The 19,250-nt window shown below is 35.6% G+C and overlaps 1 protein-coding gene across 12 annotated transcripts in view; it reads left to right on the forward strand.

The window, feature by feature from the left end:
* Positions 1-14,669, forward strand: part of ZNF638 (zinc finger protein 638) — a 156,478-nt gene extending 141,809 nt beyond the window's left edge. For 4 of the 12 annotated variants that reach the window (XM_004473278.3, XM_071208902.1, XM_071208904.1 and 1 more), the window contains 7 exons: positions 4,331-5,546; positions 6,148-6,213; positions 7,466-8,420; positions 9,242-9,346; positions 11,795-11,896; positions 12,730-12,848; positions 14,301-14,669. In XM_004473278.3, the coding sequence (XP_004473335.2) occupies positions 4,331-5,546; positions 6,148-6,213; positions 7,466-8,420; positions 9,242-9,346; positions 11,795-11,896; positions 12,730-12,848; positions 14,301-14,366 (2,629 nt within the window). In that variant the 3' untranslated portion in view covers positions 14,367-14,669. The remainder of the gene's footprint in view (positions 1-4,330; positions 5,547-6,147; positions 6,214-7,465; positions 8,421-9,241; positions 9,347-11,794; positions 11,897-12,729; positions 12,849-14,300) is intronic. The other 8 variants (XM_004473277.4, XM_071208903.1, XM_071208906.1 and 5 more) reach the window with 4 other exon arrangements.
* The last annotated feature ends 4,581 nt before the right edge of the window (positions 14,670-19,250 follow it).

A 19,250-nucleotide genomic window follows, 5' to 3' on the forward strand; every position in this document is an offset into this window, starting at 1 on the left:
TCGCTGTCTGCTGTCTGTGTCCCTTTGCTGTGTGCCCTCTTTGCTTATCTTCTCTTTAGGAGGGGGAACCAAACCGGGACTCTCCCATGTGGGAAAGAGGCCCTCAGTCTCTTAAGCCACCTCAGCTCCCTGTTTTTTTGTGTCTCTCATTGTCTTTCCTCTTTGTGTGTTTTTGTTGCGTCAACTCGCAGCACCTGCCTGTCAACGCCAGCTCGCCTTCTCCAAGAGGCACTGGGAACTGAACTCAGGACCTCCCATGTGGTAGGTGGAAGCCCAGTTGCTTGAGCCACATCTGCTTCCTGAACAAAATATCTTACAGGTTTTTCTTCCTAGTAATTAATTCTTAAAAATGAGACAGTTTTAAATACTAAAAAGTAGTATGAATATAATAAAATATATTAATAGCTTTAGCAGTAAGTTTGCTGTGTGTCCTATACGCCATCCTACCAGTTATATTCACACACATAAGGAGTAATACCACCAGCAGTATTTCATATAAAAGACCACAGAGGGCTTAATAATTAACAATGCCTCATGTAGAAGAATAGGTAGACCTATAGTTTGGTCAGAGTAACTCAGTGGCTGATAAGTGAATAGGCTATTTTAAAAATCCATTGTGGGGAGTGGATGTGGCTCAAGTTGTTGAGTACCTGCTTTTCTTCCCACGTGGGAGGTCCCTGCTTCGGTTCCCAGTGCCACCTAAAAAAAAAAACAAATGAATAAACCAACTGAAGGGGCACTGATGTGGCTCAGTGGTTGAGCACTGGCTTCCCACATACAAGGTCTCAGGTTCAATCTCCAGCCCTCAGCACCTTAAAAATATCCATTGTAATATTTCATTTGACAAAATTTATCTAAGGTCTGCAAGAATAGCTGTTTATAGTTTGATCATTTTTCCCTCTCACTGTTTAGACTTTTCCCTTAAAATAAATATTAATGAATTTACCGATAATTGTCTGATTTCATAAAAGTAATTTTTAAAATTTTAGCACCAGTGACTTCTTAATTCCCATTTTGCAGTTATTTTTAGAAGCGTTACCTTGTATTAGAGAAAAAGATGTGAGATGTGACCAGAATATTCCACATTTCTTTTGGAGTAAGCTGTTCCTGAAAAAATATTGGTGTTGGTTGTTTTTTATGTATATGGGTTTTTTTTTTTTTTTAAAGATTTTAAATTATTTCTCTCCCCTTCCCTCCCTCGTTGTCTGCTCTCTGTGTCCATCTGCTGTGTGTTCTTCTGTGTCCACTTGCATTCTTGTCAGCGGAACCAGGAATCTGTTTCTTTTTGTTGCATCAGCTCTCCGTGTGTGCAGCGCCACTCCTGGGCAGGCTGCATTCAGGGCACACTCCTTGCTCATGGGGCTCCCCTTTGCAGGGCACTCCTTGTGTGCATCAGCACAGTGCGTGGGCCAGCTCGCCACACAGGTCAGGAGGACCTGGGTTTAAACCCTGGACCTCCCATGTGGTAGGCGGATGCTCTATCAGTTGAGCCAAATCTGCTTCCTTTTTTGTTTGTTTTTAAAGCCCTGTGGGTTCTAGCTAATTCATCATCAAAAGTTCCTTCTGTTTATAATTATTATAAACTATTTGAATAGATTTCCCATTTAAAGGAAGTCTTATGTGGTTATATTGATAATTTAATCATCTATATTGTGACTATATTTACTCCCTTCCCCCCAGTAAACAGGATTTATTTATCGTATAGTTAAGGGTATAAAGTTGCTAGATATACTTTTCACTAATTTATTAATAATGTTGATAAGTACCCAGTGGCCCTCTGAAGTAAACACTTATCAGTATTGTTTAAGTACCAGTCTGAAAGTTTCTCAGCATGTGTGTCATATTGTCTTAACCTTTCTTCTCATATTCATCTTTTATTGTATGCTCTTCTGAGGGTTGTAAAACTGGTATTCGGAGGTGGGGGGTGTGGCGTGGGGAGTCAGATACCTGTACACTGAGATCGTCCAGATTTAATACTAACTGGATATGAGTAATGGAAGCCTGCAGATTTCCTTCTTTTGTGAAAGCTGCTTATACAAAATGCCTTCCTGGAGTCATTTTTTGTGCTAGTTCCCAGAATATGGCTGTTTAGTTTAGATCTTTTAATATACATTTTACTAAACTCTGTTAATGTCATTTATATGATATCTCAAACTAACTTTTCCAAACTAACTTGATCAGCAGTGAGCCTTTTTTCATATTAGCCAGAAAACCAGATACTAATTTTGGTGAATAATTTATATGAAGATAGCACTGTAATTTTGAAGACTAACACGTAAGAATAAATATGAAATTAAATCATTTTTTCAAGTAGGTCAGTATTCTCTGTTTGAAAGATAGAACTGCATAGTGATTCATTTTATATGGAAGAGAATAACTTTTTTTATTGACAGACTTTATAGTTAAGAGGAGACTTGCTGTATCCTTAAGTCAGGCCTCAAAATCTCTGTTGTTATCCTGCTAGTCCAGCAGATTCCCAGCTATTTTTATAAAGTGTTTAAAACCTAATAAGCAGTTCAGTAATGAGGAAGGAATTATTGGAAATGAGTGTTGCAATTTTAAAAGTTCCTATCTTGAGAAATAGAATTCATGTAACTGTTACAATTATAAATGTCACAACTTTTAATTTTTGTCATATTTTTTGTTTGGCCACAAATTTTATTTTGACTACTCCTCAGCATTTGGGACACTTAAAATCAGCTCTGGGTATTTTTAATATAAGGAATATAAATTATTTCAAATAAAAACATGTAAAACTTTTTTAGCTTACAAAGGGTAGCTTCTTCAAATGAATAAAATACATGTTGATTAAGGTCTATGGTTACTGACTGTTCAACTTAAAATAAATTCCTCAAGCTCTTTGCCTTTATAACTTTTCATAAAGAATGGTTCCTCCAATCTCTTAGAAAAATTTTCTCATTTGGAAGCTTAAAACTACATCTTTGGAGATAGAACCAGTTTATATTGGCTCGTGATTGGACCCTGGTAGTGCATTTTTTCTGAACAACTGAAATATGATTAACATCTCAGGACACAGATACATAATACCTTGCATTGTTAACGAAAGGACATTAGGTCACCTGTTCAGAAGTGCTAATTAAATTTTCAATGCTTCATCTTTTCCTTCCTTGAAAACTAGGAGAAAAAAGTCAGTACTTTTAAGTATTATGTATTGATGTGGTATGATGACCTCTTGGTTTCTTCTTCCAACCTGCTATTTGTAATGTAATTATGTGAATATGTTTGTTAAAATTTTATTAGTGTTGATAGCATGGTGGACCTTATCTTCTGAAGCTAAAGTTTTCTTTGTTCTCCAAGGTAACCCCTTAATATAAAAATAATTATTCTGTTTCTGTCGCAGTGAAAGTAGAGAAACTATGGAATCACACACTTTTATTCACCTTGCATTTGGGAATACCATGATGAGATAAGATCAATTGCATATACTTGATGTGTATTTCCTCCATTTCTTCGGGATAATTTAAAATTTTTAAGTTATATTGGGGTTTAAAATTATTTTCTGTAACTAGGAAGGTTTCTTTTAACATATTCCTTCCCATAATGTAGCCCAAAGCACTTATATTTTATAATAGGACTTAGGTGTTCCTGTTAAAATGGATCTTATCAGTTTCACCTCTAACTTTAAATCTCCAATGGAGATTTAAACACAAAATTTTCTTTAAGTAATATTGTTAATAAATACAGTTCTAAAAACAAACCTGTTTCATACCCCTCCCCCACAAAGGTGATATGATTAAGTTTAGATCTTTTCTCCTATCAGTTGTTTATATTTCTTATAGGTAAGGTTCATTTATAAAAATTTAAGATTTCAATGCATGGATGATTAGTTTCATTGTAGAACTATGTACATATTTTTTTCCCCATTATCCCTGTTGGGAAGATGGGGCGTAACAGTAATCTGTTGCACTGTGTACATATTTGTTTTTCTATTATCCCCATTGGGAAGTTGGGCCTAACAAGTTAGGGTGTATACTTGACCCAGGAGGGAGAAAATTGGTTATAAATCACATGTGTAGAAGAATCATATTGACAGTCATAATTTTGCCATTTCCTTTGAACTACAGAGAAACCTTCAGTGCAGTGGAGGCACTTTTTAAAATTTTTATATTGTTTGTACATATTTATATGAAAACATTTTAACCGTTTTAATGCTGATTAGCTGGATTTCCCAATGCTTATTCTTAATGCATCAGGAAGTCTTAACAATTGGCATGAACAGGGTTATTTATAATGGATGAATTCTCATCATAGTTTGATTTTTGTTTGTGTTTTTGTTTGTTTTTTTTTGTTTGTTTTTAAATACTTTTAGCTCTGACTTGAAAAACAGTCCTGTTGATGAGAGTGAGGTGCAAACAGCAACTGATAGTCCCTCTGTTAAACCTAGTGAGATTGAAGAAGATACTACTTCCAGCATTCAAGCAGAACCTTCTGTACAGCTGGAAGAGACTTTAGAGGAAGAACTTGAAAAATCACTATGTGACTCTGATTTTGCTATTGAAACATTGGAAGTTGTAACTCAAGGGGAGGAAGTCAGAGAGGAAATTCGTCTTGTAGCATCCACTCCAGCCAGTATTGAATTATTCCCTGAAAATGCAGAGGAGTCTACTTTAAATCAGCAAGTATATACCAGTGACTTTGAGAAGGAAGAGGCAGAAATTATTAACCCTGAAGCAGAATTATCAACATCTGACAAATTATTTATAGAAGAAAGGAATATCAGAGGAATTTTAGAAGAATGTCCATCTGAAACAGAAGATTTCTTTTCTGGAATTACACATTCTGTGGTAGAAGCTGTAGCTGAAGTGGACAAACATGAAACTGTTTCAGAAATAGTGCCATCTGCTTGTGTTTCGGCCTTAGTACCAGAAATTTCCACAGGGGATGAGAAGTCAGTGAGCAAAAAGGGAATTTCTGGAAAAAGTACCATGGATGCAGAGGAGGAGAATGAATTTAATACTATGGAAACCAGAATGGATATGCCACCAGGATCTGACAATAATGAAGCTAGGATGGTGGCAGAGAAGTTGGAAAAGATTGTGACAGCAGTGAAAGAAAAACCTGCAGAAAACACTGTGACCAAGGCATACCCTAATAAAGGAGTGGGCCAGGCCAATAAGCCTGATGAAACTAGTAAAACTAGTATGCTATCTGTATCAAATGTATCATGCAGTAAATCAAGCATGAAGGCTGCTATAGGCTCTTCTCCAAAGGTAAAAACTACAGCTTTGAAAACTGAAAATCAGAAAAGTTTTCTAAAATCTGTGCTCAGAGATCAAATAAATGCTGAAAAGAAACTTTTAGCCAAGGAATTGGGGCTACTAAAACCTACAAGTGCCAGGTCAGGCTTGACAGAAAGCAGCAGTAAATCCAAAGCAGCTCAGAGTGGTGTTACCAGAGGAAGCAGTGGAAGGATCTCAGCTCTGCAAGGCAAGGATTCTAAATTGGATTACAGGGATATAACCAAACAATCTCAGGAAACAGAGGCTAGATCTTCCATCATGAAACGGGATGACAGCAACAATAAGGTGAGGAGGGTAGTAGGAAGACTGGCTCAGTATGTTTATGAAGTGATTCGCTCTTCTGCTGTAGCTATGGAGTTAGGAGATGTAATATGTTTCGTACTTCCATCTCCTTCCCCCAAGCTCCTTTTTCCCTTTTTTAAATGAATCCTTGATTTAAGCCAATATACATTTAGAATATTAAGCTCAAGTTCTTAATTTGTTAAAAGGTTTGAAGAGCAGTATTTGGATAAAATTTGGTCAGAACTATAACTTCATGATTTAGAAAAATGTCTGCAGTGAATCCTTAGGGTGATTTAGAATTTTGCTTCTGAATGGGAAACAGTTTTCTCTCTTAAGTGGAAGTTTCCTTCGTCAGGTCACTGATTGCCCAACTCAGATGTTGTGGCTGTAAGGAAAAAAGATCAGTAAAATTGAATTTACACCTTTTAGAGACCATGCCTGTACTATTAAATGGTCGTTTACTTAATAAACTAAGTGGGTATACTACTTGTTAATTTGCGTAACAATGTATTTGGATAACGTTTGCTGTTTAAGTTTGTTTTTCAAGAAGAGCATTAATAACATGGTTATAAATTTTGTTTTTCTATATTATTTAATATTTCAGACTTTGGTTGGGCAAAACACTAAGAATTCTAAAAGCACCACTGGTAGAAGTTCCAAATCTAAAGAGGTGAGAAACTACCCACTGCCTCTTCTTTCCCAACCCTCCTTAGCAGAGTTCATCTTCCTTATAGCTTGTGTAGCCCCTAATAATTAGTTAATTCAAATGTTTAGAGAGTGAGATGAGAGATAGAGGAAGGGACAGGAATGAGAATTGCTAATTCACTTTTTGACCTTGAGCTAGCCTGAATAGTGTTCCTAGTGCAGGACAAAAACTTAGGTGGGAAATATGAAGGAAAGTAGGAAGGAGCGAGTGGTAGGAAAATAACCACCAATCTCAAATTGACAGCAATAGATTATAAATGCAGAAAATCATCTTTGTAAAGAAGAGAGGTGTTTGGCGAACTGAGTCCTCCCCATTCCATTGAACTTCGAAACAGGTAATCCTTTTGGATGGCTCTAATTTAGCCTGACTAGATGGGCTCCTAAGATTTTACTTCCCTGGCACTGAGTTTTATTGCCAAACAAACTTATTATATTTTAGATTTCAACCATTCAGAGAAAATTTTTTAGTAATTTCATTTATTCTGGTAGAGCTTGAATTTAGGCCTGTTTTCTTGGGACAAGGAGAAATATTAATTTTTTTTTCTTAAGCAGAAGAAAGGATTATGGTTTGTTATATAAACTTTATAGATTGTTAGTTTAGTTACAGATTTACTCCCCAAAATTATTGGGTATATATTCTAATGTCATCCTTATATGTACTAGTAACTGATCATGTGTGGGAGGCCTGCTGGGAATTTATTTCCCCCAAATACAACAGTTCTATTAACAATTAAGTCACAGTATTAATTATTCTCTAAATAAAAATTTTGTGTTAATATTGTATATCTTAAAACATGCAGTTCTGTATTTTATGTATAAATTGGCCAGTGGAATACTTCCAGTTAGCTACTTACTTTCTATCATATGAAATAGTAAACTCATTACATAACATTAATTGGCAAATGCTTTAGGTGTATTATTTTTGTGCGTCGTATTTCAGAACTCATAACCTCATTTAGAAAATAATCGTAATCTTATTAAAATTAAATAAAGGTGGGTTAGAGTAATATTGTTAGGATTTTACTTTTGGAGTTGTTTATGACTTATAGGTAATTCATTTGTGGGTTTTTAAAAAATAACTCTAATTTCAACCTTTAGGATACTACTTTGCACTGACATTGTCACAAATGATACCGCATGCACACTTACCACTATTTGGAACCTACTCAGTGGTCAATAGTTGTTCACAACACTGTGATTTTTTAACTTCCCAACAGGAACCATTATTTCCATTTAATTTGGATGAATTTGTTACTGTGGATGAGGTTATAGAAGAAGTAAATCCATCTCAAGCAAAGCAGAATCCACCAAAGGGAAAAAGGAAAGAAGCTCTCAAAAATACCCCTTCCTCTGAACTTAACTTGAAGAAGAAAAAGGGGGAAAGTTCTGCCCCTCGTGTTGTTGAAGGAGAATTATCTTTCGTAACACTGGATGAAATTGGAGAAGAAGAAGATGCAGCTGCACATCTAGCACAAGCTCTAGTCACTGTGGATGAAGTAATTGATGAAGAAGAACTAAATATGGAAGAAATGGTAAAAAACTCGAATTCACTTCTTACATTAGATGAGTTAATTGATCAAGATGATTGCGTTTCCCACAGTGAACCTAAAGATGTTACTGTTCTGTCAGTGGCTGAAGAACAAGATCTTCTCAAACAGGAACGCTTGGTAACTGTGGATGAAATTGGAGAAGTAGAAGAGCTACCTTTAAATGAGTCAACAGACATAACTTTTGCCACTTTAAATACTAAAGGAGATGAGGGAGATGCTGTGAGGGACTCCATGGGGTTCATTTCTTCTCAGATGCCTGAAGATCCTTCTACCTTAGTTACTGTTGATGAAATACAGGATGACAGCAGTGATCTGCATTTGGTGACTTTGGATGAAGTAACTGAAGAGGACGAAGATTCTCTGGCAGATTTTAACAACCTTAAAGAAGAGCTTAATTTTGTTACTGTTGATGAAGTTGGAGAGGAGGAAGATGGAGAAAATTATTTAAAAGTTGAGTTAGCACAAAGCAAAAATGATCATCCCACAGATAAAAAGGGGGATAGAAAGAAGAGAGCTGTGGAAACAAAGAAGACAGAACTGGAAGCTTTGTCTCAAATGAGTCAAGTAAATGAGGATGTTATGGAAGAAGATCTGAAAACCATGATCGAAAGACACTTAGCAGGTAGATACTTGGCAGTGGTAGTTTTTCTGTTTTATGAAGGGAATACATTTAAAAGTAATTGAAAAGTAATATTCTGTGGCATTACTAGCAATTTTATGGGTGCTGCTATAAGACACCAACCACAGTTGTAGCCAGTGCTGTTTTCCAAAGAAATGTGTTAAAGTTCCATTCATTTCTCTTACAGAGCAGAGCTTGCCCCAAGTTATTACATCTCAAGAAAAGACAACAAAACCAGAAAGCAAGCTACAGTGCTAGGTTAGAATGGGAATGAAATTGGTATTGTATATTTCTATGATGGGGAAAACACAGCTTTGGATAAGCAGAAGACTGACTGCACCAGAACTGCCTCCCAATTTTTGCTTAGACTTAGCATTTAGAAAAATTCATAAAGGTATCATTCCATTTTTAATTAATATTTTGATGGTAGAATAATAGATCAACCCACTCTCAGGACTTGAAAGAGATCAAAATAATTTCCGTGGAAGAAAATCTTGAAAGATTCGACCAAACTAAGATAAAATGTAGAAAGGTCCTACAAGCTTATGGCCCAAATTGGAAAAAATGTTAGGTACCTTGGGAAAGGAAGGTAGGAAAGAATAGTTGTCTTAAACAAGATAAATTGTCAAAAGAAAAGGGGAATGTTTGGACTGATTCTGAATATTTCTTAAGAGAATTCTCTTTTGTATCAAACATTTAGTTTTCCTTTTGTTTGAGAAAAAGTAAGGTAACAAAATTATTTTTGCTATTTTTGTTCACTGTTCAAAGTTGAAAGCCATTTAAATACTGTTACTGCAGCAGTAAATTAGACTTTCTCTTTAAAGCTAAGACACCAACCAAGAGAGTTAGAATTGGGGGAACACCACCATCAGAAAAATCTGTTGCATCAGAACCAGCAAGAGGTGAAGAGGCCTTCAAAATTAGTGAAGGTAATACAGGATTGACATAAGGGGGAAGAGAGTAACACAACATGAGGTGGTTGAAGTTCCAAGTTCTACCATTTAAGAAGAAAAGTATAAAAAGAGTAAAATAGGGTAGGAGAGAAAAAGGCAGCCTTATAATCACTAGATCTGCCTAAAGCCTTCTATCTTTTTATTTTAAACAGATAATAGAATTTGAAAGGTTATTTTGATATTGCAGCATCAGGTAGAATTATTTGTTAACTGGCTATTAAATGTAGGCTAGATCTCTTGCTTTTGTGGGTGCTGCTAAACAACCACCGGGAAAAAAAAAAAAACAAGATGTCTTAGTAACTTAAATAAAATTGATGTTGAAACAAATAGGGAATAGTTGTACAGTGAAGGAAACTATTCTAGTCACTCAAAAAATATTTGTTGTTGTGTCCTCTATATTATTCATAGCAAAATGCTAAAAAGTTTAGAAAAAAGAAAAGCGCACAGTGCCAGATCTCAGTGAGTTTGACTCAGAAATATAAAATAAAAAACCAACTACCAGTGAGTTGAACAGTACTATACTGGTACTTTCACCATTCTCTTTGTAGCACCCTCCTTGCCCTGTTGCTTTTCTATTCTATCTTCTCTGAAGAAAAACTATCACTCATGATTCAGTTCAAGAAGTTTATTGACTGATCTTACTGTGCCTTCAGTGCTGCTCCACAGTCTTTATCATTGGTCTCCTTTCTTTCCCAATCCTAACCAGGTGTAATAAAAGGCTTTTTCCCATTCTGTATCACTGGATGACCTTGCTTTTGTTTCTTTTTACCAAGCAAATAGAGTATTTTTTCTCTCTGCCAACGTTTATCTATATTGGCTCCTCTCATAAAATATATTCAAGTTTTTCCCATTAAAAAAAATGCCCTTAACCTTGGGGATCCCTTTGCTCCCATCTTTTCTCCTTTCCAGAGCAAAGCCTCTCCCGTTCAGCTAGGTGCATTTTGGTTTTCTACCACCTTCCTGGAATTTATATGGTCAAACATGGTTTTGACTTTTTAGTCATCCTGGTCTGCCCCATTTCCCCTCCTCCCTTCCCATTTAACTTCTGCTTCATTTGTTATGATTGCTCTTGCCCTCTTTCTTAAGCTCCCTCTCCTTGATAAATAGTTACTTCTCTTTCCTTGTCTATTATTCTCCATAACCAACCACTCCTTGATACCAAGCCAGAGTTAGTGGTTAATAATATGACAATTAGCTCTCAGTATGATTTAATGAGATTATTTTTTTAGGATTTCTGTTCAGTAGGACAGCTTTACCGATCAGCTTGCTAAGACCTGCCTTATTTCAACTGAGTAATATAGGAAGGTTAATGTGTTTACTGCTTATTTCACAATTTATTTGCTAATAGCCACTTTGACTAAGGCATCTAGCTCAAGAAAAACTCATCTTCCCCTATGCAGTTTTAAACTTGCTTATTGTTTTGATCTGTTTAAATTAAGTAATCAGTTTTATAAGACAAATGGATCTTTGGAGTGGGAGCAGAATGAGGAAGATTACTCTAGAGGCAGAGAGATGAGGCTATATTAACTATCAGGTCATGAAAAGGAAGACAGGCTTTTTTTTTTATTTTTTAAAGAATCTTCAGGACCAGTAGGATGCAAGGAGTAAGGAAAGAACTGATGATTTCAAAGTTCTTAGATGTTCCCACAGACCTGGTAAAGAGTGGCTCTGGTGTTTAGAAGGGAGCACTTCCCCATCTGTGAGGAAGTAGGGATAATACTGATTTGACCTGCCTCTCACATACAAGATAAAAGCTACACAAATGATAGGTATGTGAAAGGGATCTGTCAAGTACTATGCAACAAAGTATTTCTGATTATTGAGAGTAATCAGTATTGCTTGGAACAGTTTCCATATTCCCCCAAGATCGTATTATGCAGAGCCTGTTAACATTGGATGCTTCTTATGTGTAATTCACTTGGCTGGGCTTTATGGATTTGTAATTACACTTGTAATTCTGTCTTAATAAGGGTGTTAGTTAGCTTTTCCAGGTTTTAAGGATTTCAGTACAAGGGGTCAGAATTACTCTCTGCTTGTGTTCTGTGCCCCTTAATCCACACTTTACCCTCAACCCAACACCTTCCGTACACGGGTTAACTTTGACCTGTAATTATAAAATTTGAACTACTTCTTTTACACTTTAAATTCTTTATAGAGCAGTGTAGAAATAAAATAGCCTATTAGCTTTAGCCCTGTACTCCTAAATCCATTTAATAAAGATGAGCATATTTATCCATGTTTTCCTTACATCATAGAATCTTGGAGAATATTGTATGAAAGAGAGGTCAGGTAAGATTAACCGAGGAAGATTTCTTCAGAGAGATGTTTTAATTTTTGAAGACAGAGGATTATCCAATGTTAGTTTCATAAGTCTGTGAATCTATTTTAAGTAACTTTTTTTTCCCCCTGAAAACGTACGACTAGTTGATGACGAGTCGGGATTAAATGATACAGAACCAGAAAGAAAGCGCAAGAAGATAGAGGACTCTTCTTTAGGTACATCAGATGCAGCTGATACTCCTGAAGGTAAAGCAAGACTCATATTTTTTCCTTATCCCTATGATATACAAAGTAAACACCATAAAAAGTGTTCTGTTTAGAAGAATAATAGAGTAACATTAATTATTGTGGAGTAGAAATTAAGTTTCACACATCAGCATTAGCTTATTAGTTTTTGTTTGTTAGGAGGTATAGGAATTGAACCTGGGATCTTGTACATGGGAGACAGGTGCTAAACCACTGAGCTACATGCGCTCCTGCTTACTAGTTTTTTGTGTGTGTTTTTTAACCAGGTTGGATTATTTTTATTGCTTTCTTTAAGTGTGGTGCCTGTTTTCTCTTTTATTCCTGATGTTTTCCTTGCTGCTCTGCTGAGAATGAAGTTATACTTGACCAGGCAAGATATCAACGGCTGAGCAGAACATACTGAAAAGCCTAGCTAGCAAACTTTGTTCATGGCCTGCTAAGGAGAACTGAAGAGGACCTTAATTGTTTAGTCAGTATATCATTAGGCAAACAGTTGCCCATCATTCTCCCTCTTCTCCCCTCTTCCTAAGAGATTTAATTCGAAGACTCTCTACCAGACTCTCTTCCAGTGAATTGATATTCTGAAGGATAACCAGAATTTTATTTAAAGATTTTCCATGGGAACCTATTTAACTTGCAGTGTACCAGTTCACTAGAGACATTCAGCATTCACTGGAGACTCTGAAACACTAAAGAATTCCTTGAAAATAAATAAAGACTTGTTTTATGATTAATGGCTTTATTGTTCATCATATTTAGATAAATTTATTATAACACGACTGAAGATAAATTATTGTTACTTTTCCTCTTTTCCCTCTCTCTTTGTCCTCTAGATTTAGATTTTCTTGTACCGAAGGCTGGATTCTTTTGTCCAATTTGTTCCCTCTTCTACTCAGATGAAAAAGCAATGACAAATCACTGCAAGAGTACACGTCATAAGCAAAATACAGAGGTAAATAGTTGTTTATTCTTACCTCCTCTTAAAACCTTCAGTTCCCATTATTGTCTTATAATTGAATTACTTAGCATTGTTTCTCTTTGAGAGATTTTTGGAATATTTATGCCAGTTTATTCAAGTCCAAAATCCTGTTTTTCTCCCTCAGTGTACCTTGGCAGAAGCTTGCTCCTTTTCCTTCAACAATAGTATTTACTAGTGTAGGTTCTACAAATCACAAGTCCCTTCTGACAAAGTAGAGGAAACTGTTATGATGCCCTCTTACAGAGTCATGTACATTTTAGTATATTAAAATTTCTGAAATGTCTAGACAGAAAGGATCCTGCTTAACTTTAACCCATTTCCTAAACTGACCTAATCACACACAAAAAATTTATTATTTGTACTTATCTTTCAGAGTGCTACTCTAGAAAATCAGTAGCCCCAGTTGAAGCAATGGTTCTGATTCCTCCTGATAGTTTTGAGAGTAGTTTTGCGTGCTCTCACAATTGAATTTGTGGCACAGGCATTTATTTAACATTTATTAAACTGTTATATTCTGGAGACTTGTTTAATATTCTCGTCACTTTTATGAAGTAGAGTTTGTTGTTCCAATTTTAAATATGAGGAAACAAGCTTAAAGAGGTTAGGTAGCTAAACCCAAGGTCACATAGCCAGATAATGGCAGAGCTAGGATTTGAACCCAGCTCTGTTTTATTCTAGGCCCAAGCCCTTAAAACATTATGCTATTCTACCTGTGCTCTCAGCTTATTGTGTCATATCTATTGAAAATCTTTGTGACTTCATATTGCACTAGGAATAATATCCAGACTTCTTACGGGTCTAAGGCCCTACATAATGAGATCCCCTTTGTCCCCTCCCAGTCCCACTTGCATGGCTACTTCTTCCTCATCTTTTAGGTCTCAATTCAAATATCACTTCCCCAGAAAGGCTTGAGAAAGACCTAGCTAAAGTAGCATACCTCGGCCCCCATCCCCTCATAAAGGGTCAACCTCAGTCACTTACCTTATTGTATTTGCTCAGTAATGCTTAACACCACCCTAAATTACCTTCTTTATTAATAGATTAAATAGATGTATTGGTAGATTTAAAATAAACATAATTAAAATATAGATTAACTTATTGATGATCTCATCTATATTAATTTGTTCTAAATTAGCCTTTATTGTTTTCCCTATTAGAATGTAAGTTCCATTCAGTAAAGGGCATTTTCTGTCTTATTGACCACTGAATCCCCAGTACCAAGCATAATGCCAACTTTATCACAAGTATTGGATGACTGGTGAATGAAAGGAAGAAATACTAATATAAAGGCGCACTGTGTTTCTAATCTTTTATTTTGTAGGATCAGACTTTCTTAAATTGTAAGTACAATGAAATACATTAGATATGTGTGCATGCACAGCAAAACAGTGATAATTATTTCATATTGCAAATTGCTTTCAACAGAAGTTCATGGCCAAGCAAAGAAAGGAAAAGGAACAGACTGAGCCTGAAGAAAGCAGCTCTAGGTGATTGGAGGAAAAGGGAAAGAATTCATTAGAATTTCATTTAGGGTCCAGTTGATTTGTGTATTTTGTTATGACTTAATTTGTACCTTTTGTTTCAGAAGCAAATATTCATGTTGTACAAATTCCTGATTGCCCTTGATGTAGAGAGACTGATGGGGAAAGTATGATGGGTTTGATTTTTATATCAAATCATCAGGCATGGAGAAATAAATATCTTTTAGAAGTGTTAAAATAAATGTTCCTACTGTATATTTAAAATACCATCTTGTGTTTGTGGTTGATTTATTAAAGACTTGCTTATCTCTGATTGTGGAAAAGATTTTTCTCTACAACCCTTGTGGCTTGGGGTATTTTAGAATTCTCCATGTATTACTTGAATTCATAGCATGACAGTGTTTCACTATGCTTTACACATCCATGTACAGGTCAAAGGTTTTTAAACCTCTCAGTTTTTCTGGATAAAATAAGATTACAGCATGTTTGGCCCAGGTTGGTTTGAGTATTTGCTTGATAGGCCAGGAAGATACTTTTTCTCCTTTTGGCACCACCTGTTTCTGCGAGGACCAATTTAACTAGCACCAAGCAAGTAATTTAGGGTTAGCTTGAAGCTACAATGCATCCTTTACTTCTTGTGGACCACCAGAGTTCCTTTTTAACCTAGTTGAGTTATTATTTAATATGTTGGTAAGGAGTTGTAAGAGTATAAAAAAGTAATTCATCAGATTGTTAGTAGGTGCTAGACACAGTCACTGAAAATTTTTAGTGTAGTCCATGCTTCAGATATAAGCCTGCCGACTGCATTGTTTTAGTGTCTGGTTTCTCAATTCTTCTAAGATGAGGACACACCAGTTAATAACAGAAAGAGGGTTAAGGGAGAGAATCTAAAAATAAGTACTTTTTAAAATAGCTTATTCCCATCACAGCACAAGTTACCCCACATCAGCAAGAAGTGGAGTGCAGAACAAAAAGGTTTTTTTTTTTTTCATTCTTGCTCATCAACCTTACTGCATTCATTTAAGACTTAGCAACAACCTGAACAAAATTAGAAAATACCACATGCCCCAGACAAGGGAAGTTAGGGTAGAGAGGAGGGTGGCTTGAGAGTGTCAGAAGTCTGCTGTAATTAAAAACCATATTGCCTGCTTGATTACCCCCATATCAATAAACCTTTATGTAATGCCTGCCAATGAATAACTTCTGCCCTTCTGAGAAGGCCTGTTCTTTGTGATGTGCTTTCTGTAAAAGTCACACACATACCCCACACTCCTTGGTGTAATCATCTTTAGGTACCTTTAGTTCTTGAGCAAAGTGTTGCATTCTTTCTTGTTGCCCTTCACATGCCTCTCCCATCTGCACATAGACATACATTATAAAAGATCTCTCTAATTTGCGGTGGTACAGATGAATGAGCTTGAAAATGCTGTCTCTTCTCCTGCAAGAATAAGAACCATGCATAAGCCCCCTAAATAAATGCTCATTACTTGCCAAAAAATATGGTGAGTGGGGTAATAATGAGAGAACTGTTAAAAGACCAAAGAATGAAATGCCAGCAAACTGAAGGCCCCATAATCAGGGTAAATAAGAATCTTAATTTTGAAGAATCTTTTCCTGGACCTGCTTCTGAAGCTTTTTTAAAACGAGAGAAATTAAAATTTTGTTTAATCTTGTCTGGATTAATTTTGGAGTTTATTACCTTAAGGACTTAAGCATGTAAATTTATTCAAATTATCAAAATGTTTTCTAAATTGGGACTGTATAATAAAAGGAACTGCTAAATGTGAAAGTGGTAGGGGTGATTTTCATCCTAGTCACAGATGTCAGTTACACATAAAGTTCATCTTTGCTGCTTTTTCAACTCAAGCTCAGAACTTTTATCATAGGGCTCCAAATACAAAAGAATTGGTGAGGTTTTCTAAAAATAAATATATACATTTTGTATATAATTTTAAATTACGACTTTTCCAAAATACCTTGGAACACCTCCCTCCCTAATTCATACCACACACACATAGGATGTCATGTATAGAGATAGTAGGTTGGTGCAAAAGAATTGCGGTTTAGGACCATGAATTTTAAATATAACTAGGCTCAAAAACTTTATTAATCAAAATAGGAACCATTAGGACCAACACGTTTTTGCCAATGAGAAATAAGTTTGTCAATCCCTGTAGTGTAAAAATCCATGCGTCAGGAGTCTACAAAGTCTTGAAAGCATATTCTGCATCTGCTGGCTGTGGAAGCGTTTTCCCTGCAAAAAGTTGTTGAGGTGCTTAAAGAAGTGGTTGGTGGAGGTCAGGTGAATATGGCGGATGAGACAAAACTTTGTAGCCCAATTTATTCAAGTTTGGAAGCACTGGTTATGTGAGGTGTGGTTGGGCATTGGTCATGGATTAGGCCCTTTCTGTTGACCAATGCTGGCTGCAAGCATTGCAGTTTTTGGTGCATCTCATTGATTTCCTGAGCATATTTCTTAGATGTAATGGTTTCACTGGGATTCAGAAAACTGTAGTGGATCAGACTGGTAGCAGACCACCAAACAGTGATCATGGCCTTTTTTGGTGCAAGTTTGGCTTTGGGAAGTGCTTTGGAGCTGCTGCTTGGTCCAACCTCTGAGCTGATTGTCACCGGTTGTCGTATAAAATCCATCTTTTGTCACAATCCAATTGAGAAATGGTTTGTTTCTGCATAGAATAAGAACACTTCAAAACTACGATTTTTTAAGTTTTTGGTCAGCTCATAAGGCACTAACTTATCGACCTTTCCAGTTTGCTTCAAATGCCGGACGACTGTAGAATGGTTGACGTTGAGTTCTTTGGCAACTTCTCATGTAGTTTTAAGAGGATCACCTTGGGTGATTACTCTCGGTTGATCATGGTCAACTTCCAATGACCGGCCACTTTGCTCTTCATTTTCAAGTCTCTCATCTCTTTTGCAAAATTTTTTGATCCACCACTGCACTGTAGTTTGTTAGCCAAATGTGTTGATGTTGCAAGTTGTCTCTCCTGCTTTTATGAACCATTTTGAACTCAAATAAGAAAATCGCTAAAATACACTTTTTGTCTAACATCATTTCTGTAGTCTAAAATAAATATAAACAACAACTAGTCAGCAAAAAAACGTAAAGTGAAAATTGTGCATTAAAATGATGTATAGCATAACCATATTTAAGAATGTATGTCAAAATCAAATGGCAGATTTCAATAATGCAAAATTGCAATTACTTTTGCACCAACTTAATTTCTGCTTATTAGTTGAGAGAGAATTTGGAATAAGTTTTCAACATGACCTCTTCGAAAGTTTTATTACATCAATCCCTATGAGAAAGGTTTACTTCTGTCAGCAGAATACAATAATAAACATTTTTAGTTTACTTTTTCTGGCACAAAATGGTGTGGTAACTTGCCTTTCTAGAACTGTTTCTTTTGAATTCTTTTGGGGAAAAAAAATATGGGAGTCAGGTTTTTAAAACTTTATTTTACTATTTGGTATTTATGGAAACTAGGAAGCATATTTAAAAAATAAGATAATTTACCCTCATATACTAATTACCTAGTCTCAGTTATCAACTTCAGACGAATAATTGCCACTTCTTCCTCTTTTGTGATTAAGTAAATCTCAGTTATCATAATTTTAGCCTTGTTTCATTAAATATTTCTAAAAGACCATATTTTTAATCTAACCAGTATCCTTAAAGTCTTCCACAAATCAAAATCCATTTCAGATTTTCAACTGTCTCATAAATGATTTTTGTCCCATTTTACTTTGAATTAGGATGCAAATAAGGTTCATACATTGCAACTGGCTGATAGATCTTCAAAATTATTTTTATCTGTAGGTTCTCTCTCCCTCCCTGCCTCTCAATTTATTTGATGAACAAACTGGATAATTTATTCTGTTAAAGCAGTGCTGCTCAAAATAAGGTTGTTGAATCCAGTGCTGGTACACTAAGCTATATGTTACCAGTTTGTTACTATTTAAGTACAGAAATTGAGAATATTTAGGAACTATTGCAGTTTGACAGAGAGTGATTTTATATCTCCTTATCTGTTAAATATAATTTTTAAAAATCGGGGTTTGTATTTTGTGTTTTTTATTTCATTTGGTTGTATTTTACAAAAGTTTTAGTCTATGATGGATTGGAAATCAGGAAAGAAGTAATCTATCAGATAGCTTGAGAAGTACTGTAGGGCTTCCTAGAGTGGACTTTGTTGATCACAATCCTGTAGTGTAGTTTTAATATGTTCTATCTTGTGTCTATCTTGTAAATTGGTAGTTAAATAAATTATATTTTTTTCTTCATGTGTAATCTGGAATTCTTTTCGAAAAAGAGGAACTTGCCCTCCCCTGCTATTTGATTACTCAGTATAGTTTGCTTCAAAAAAACATATTTGATACTTTTACTTTCTTTGCATTGTTTTGGCATTCTCCAACTGTGATCAAAATTTTTTTTAGTGTTAATATGAATCCATGAATTTTAACATATTTGATGTTTCAAAACTTTGCAGTGATAGCTTTACTGATGCTCAAAATGACCCACCTTTGTTCATTTGATTTCATACCTCAGTAACATGACACTGCTAGTTTTTGTAGCTTCCTTACTGTCTGACATGTCAAAATATTCCCAGCCTATCTTGTAACTTCCTGCCCCAGATGAAACCAGGCATTTCTCCATCGAACAGTGGGCACTTTGTGGATGTTCCTTGCTACTGGGTTTTCACTGACAGTGTTTAGAACTTGGAAGTATGTTTTCAAAATAAACTGCATCATGATGGTACAGATTCTTCCAGTTCAAATGCAGTTCTTTATGGTTTTTATTTACCTCCTCTGTTAAATCTAGATCTTCCATGCTGGGAATTCCAATTTTCAAATGACACCAGCATGATAAACT

This window comes from Dasypus novemcinctus, chromosome 17, assembly GCF_030445035.2.
Source record: "Dasypus novemcinctus isolate mDasNov1 chromosome 17, mDasNov1.1.hap2, whole genome shotgun sequence".
In the NCBI taxonomy this organism is placed as follows: Eukaryota; Metazoa; Chordata; class Mammalia; order Cingulata; family Dasypodidae; genus Dasypus; species Dasypus novemcinctus.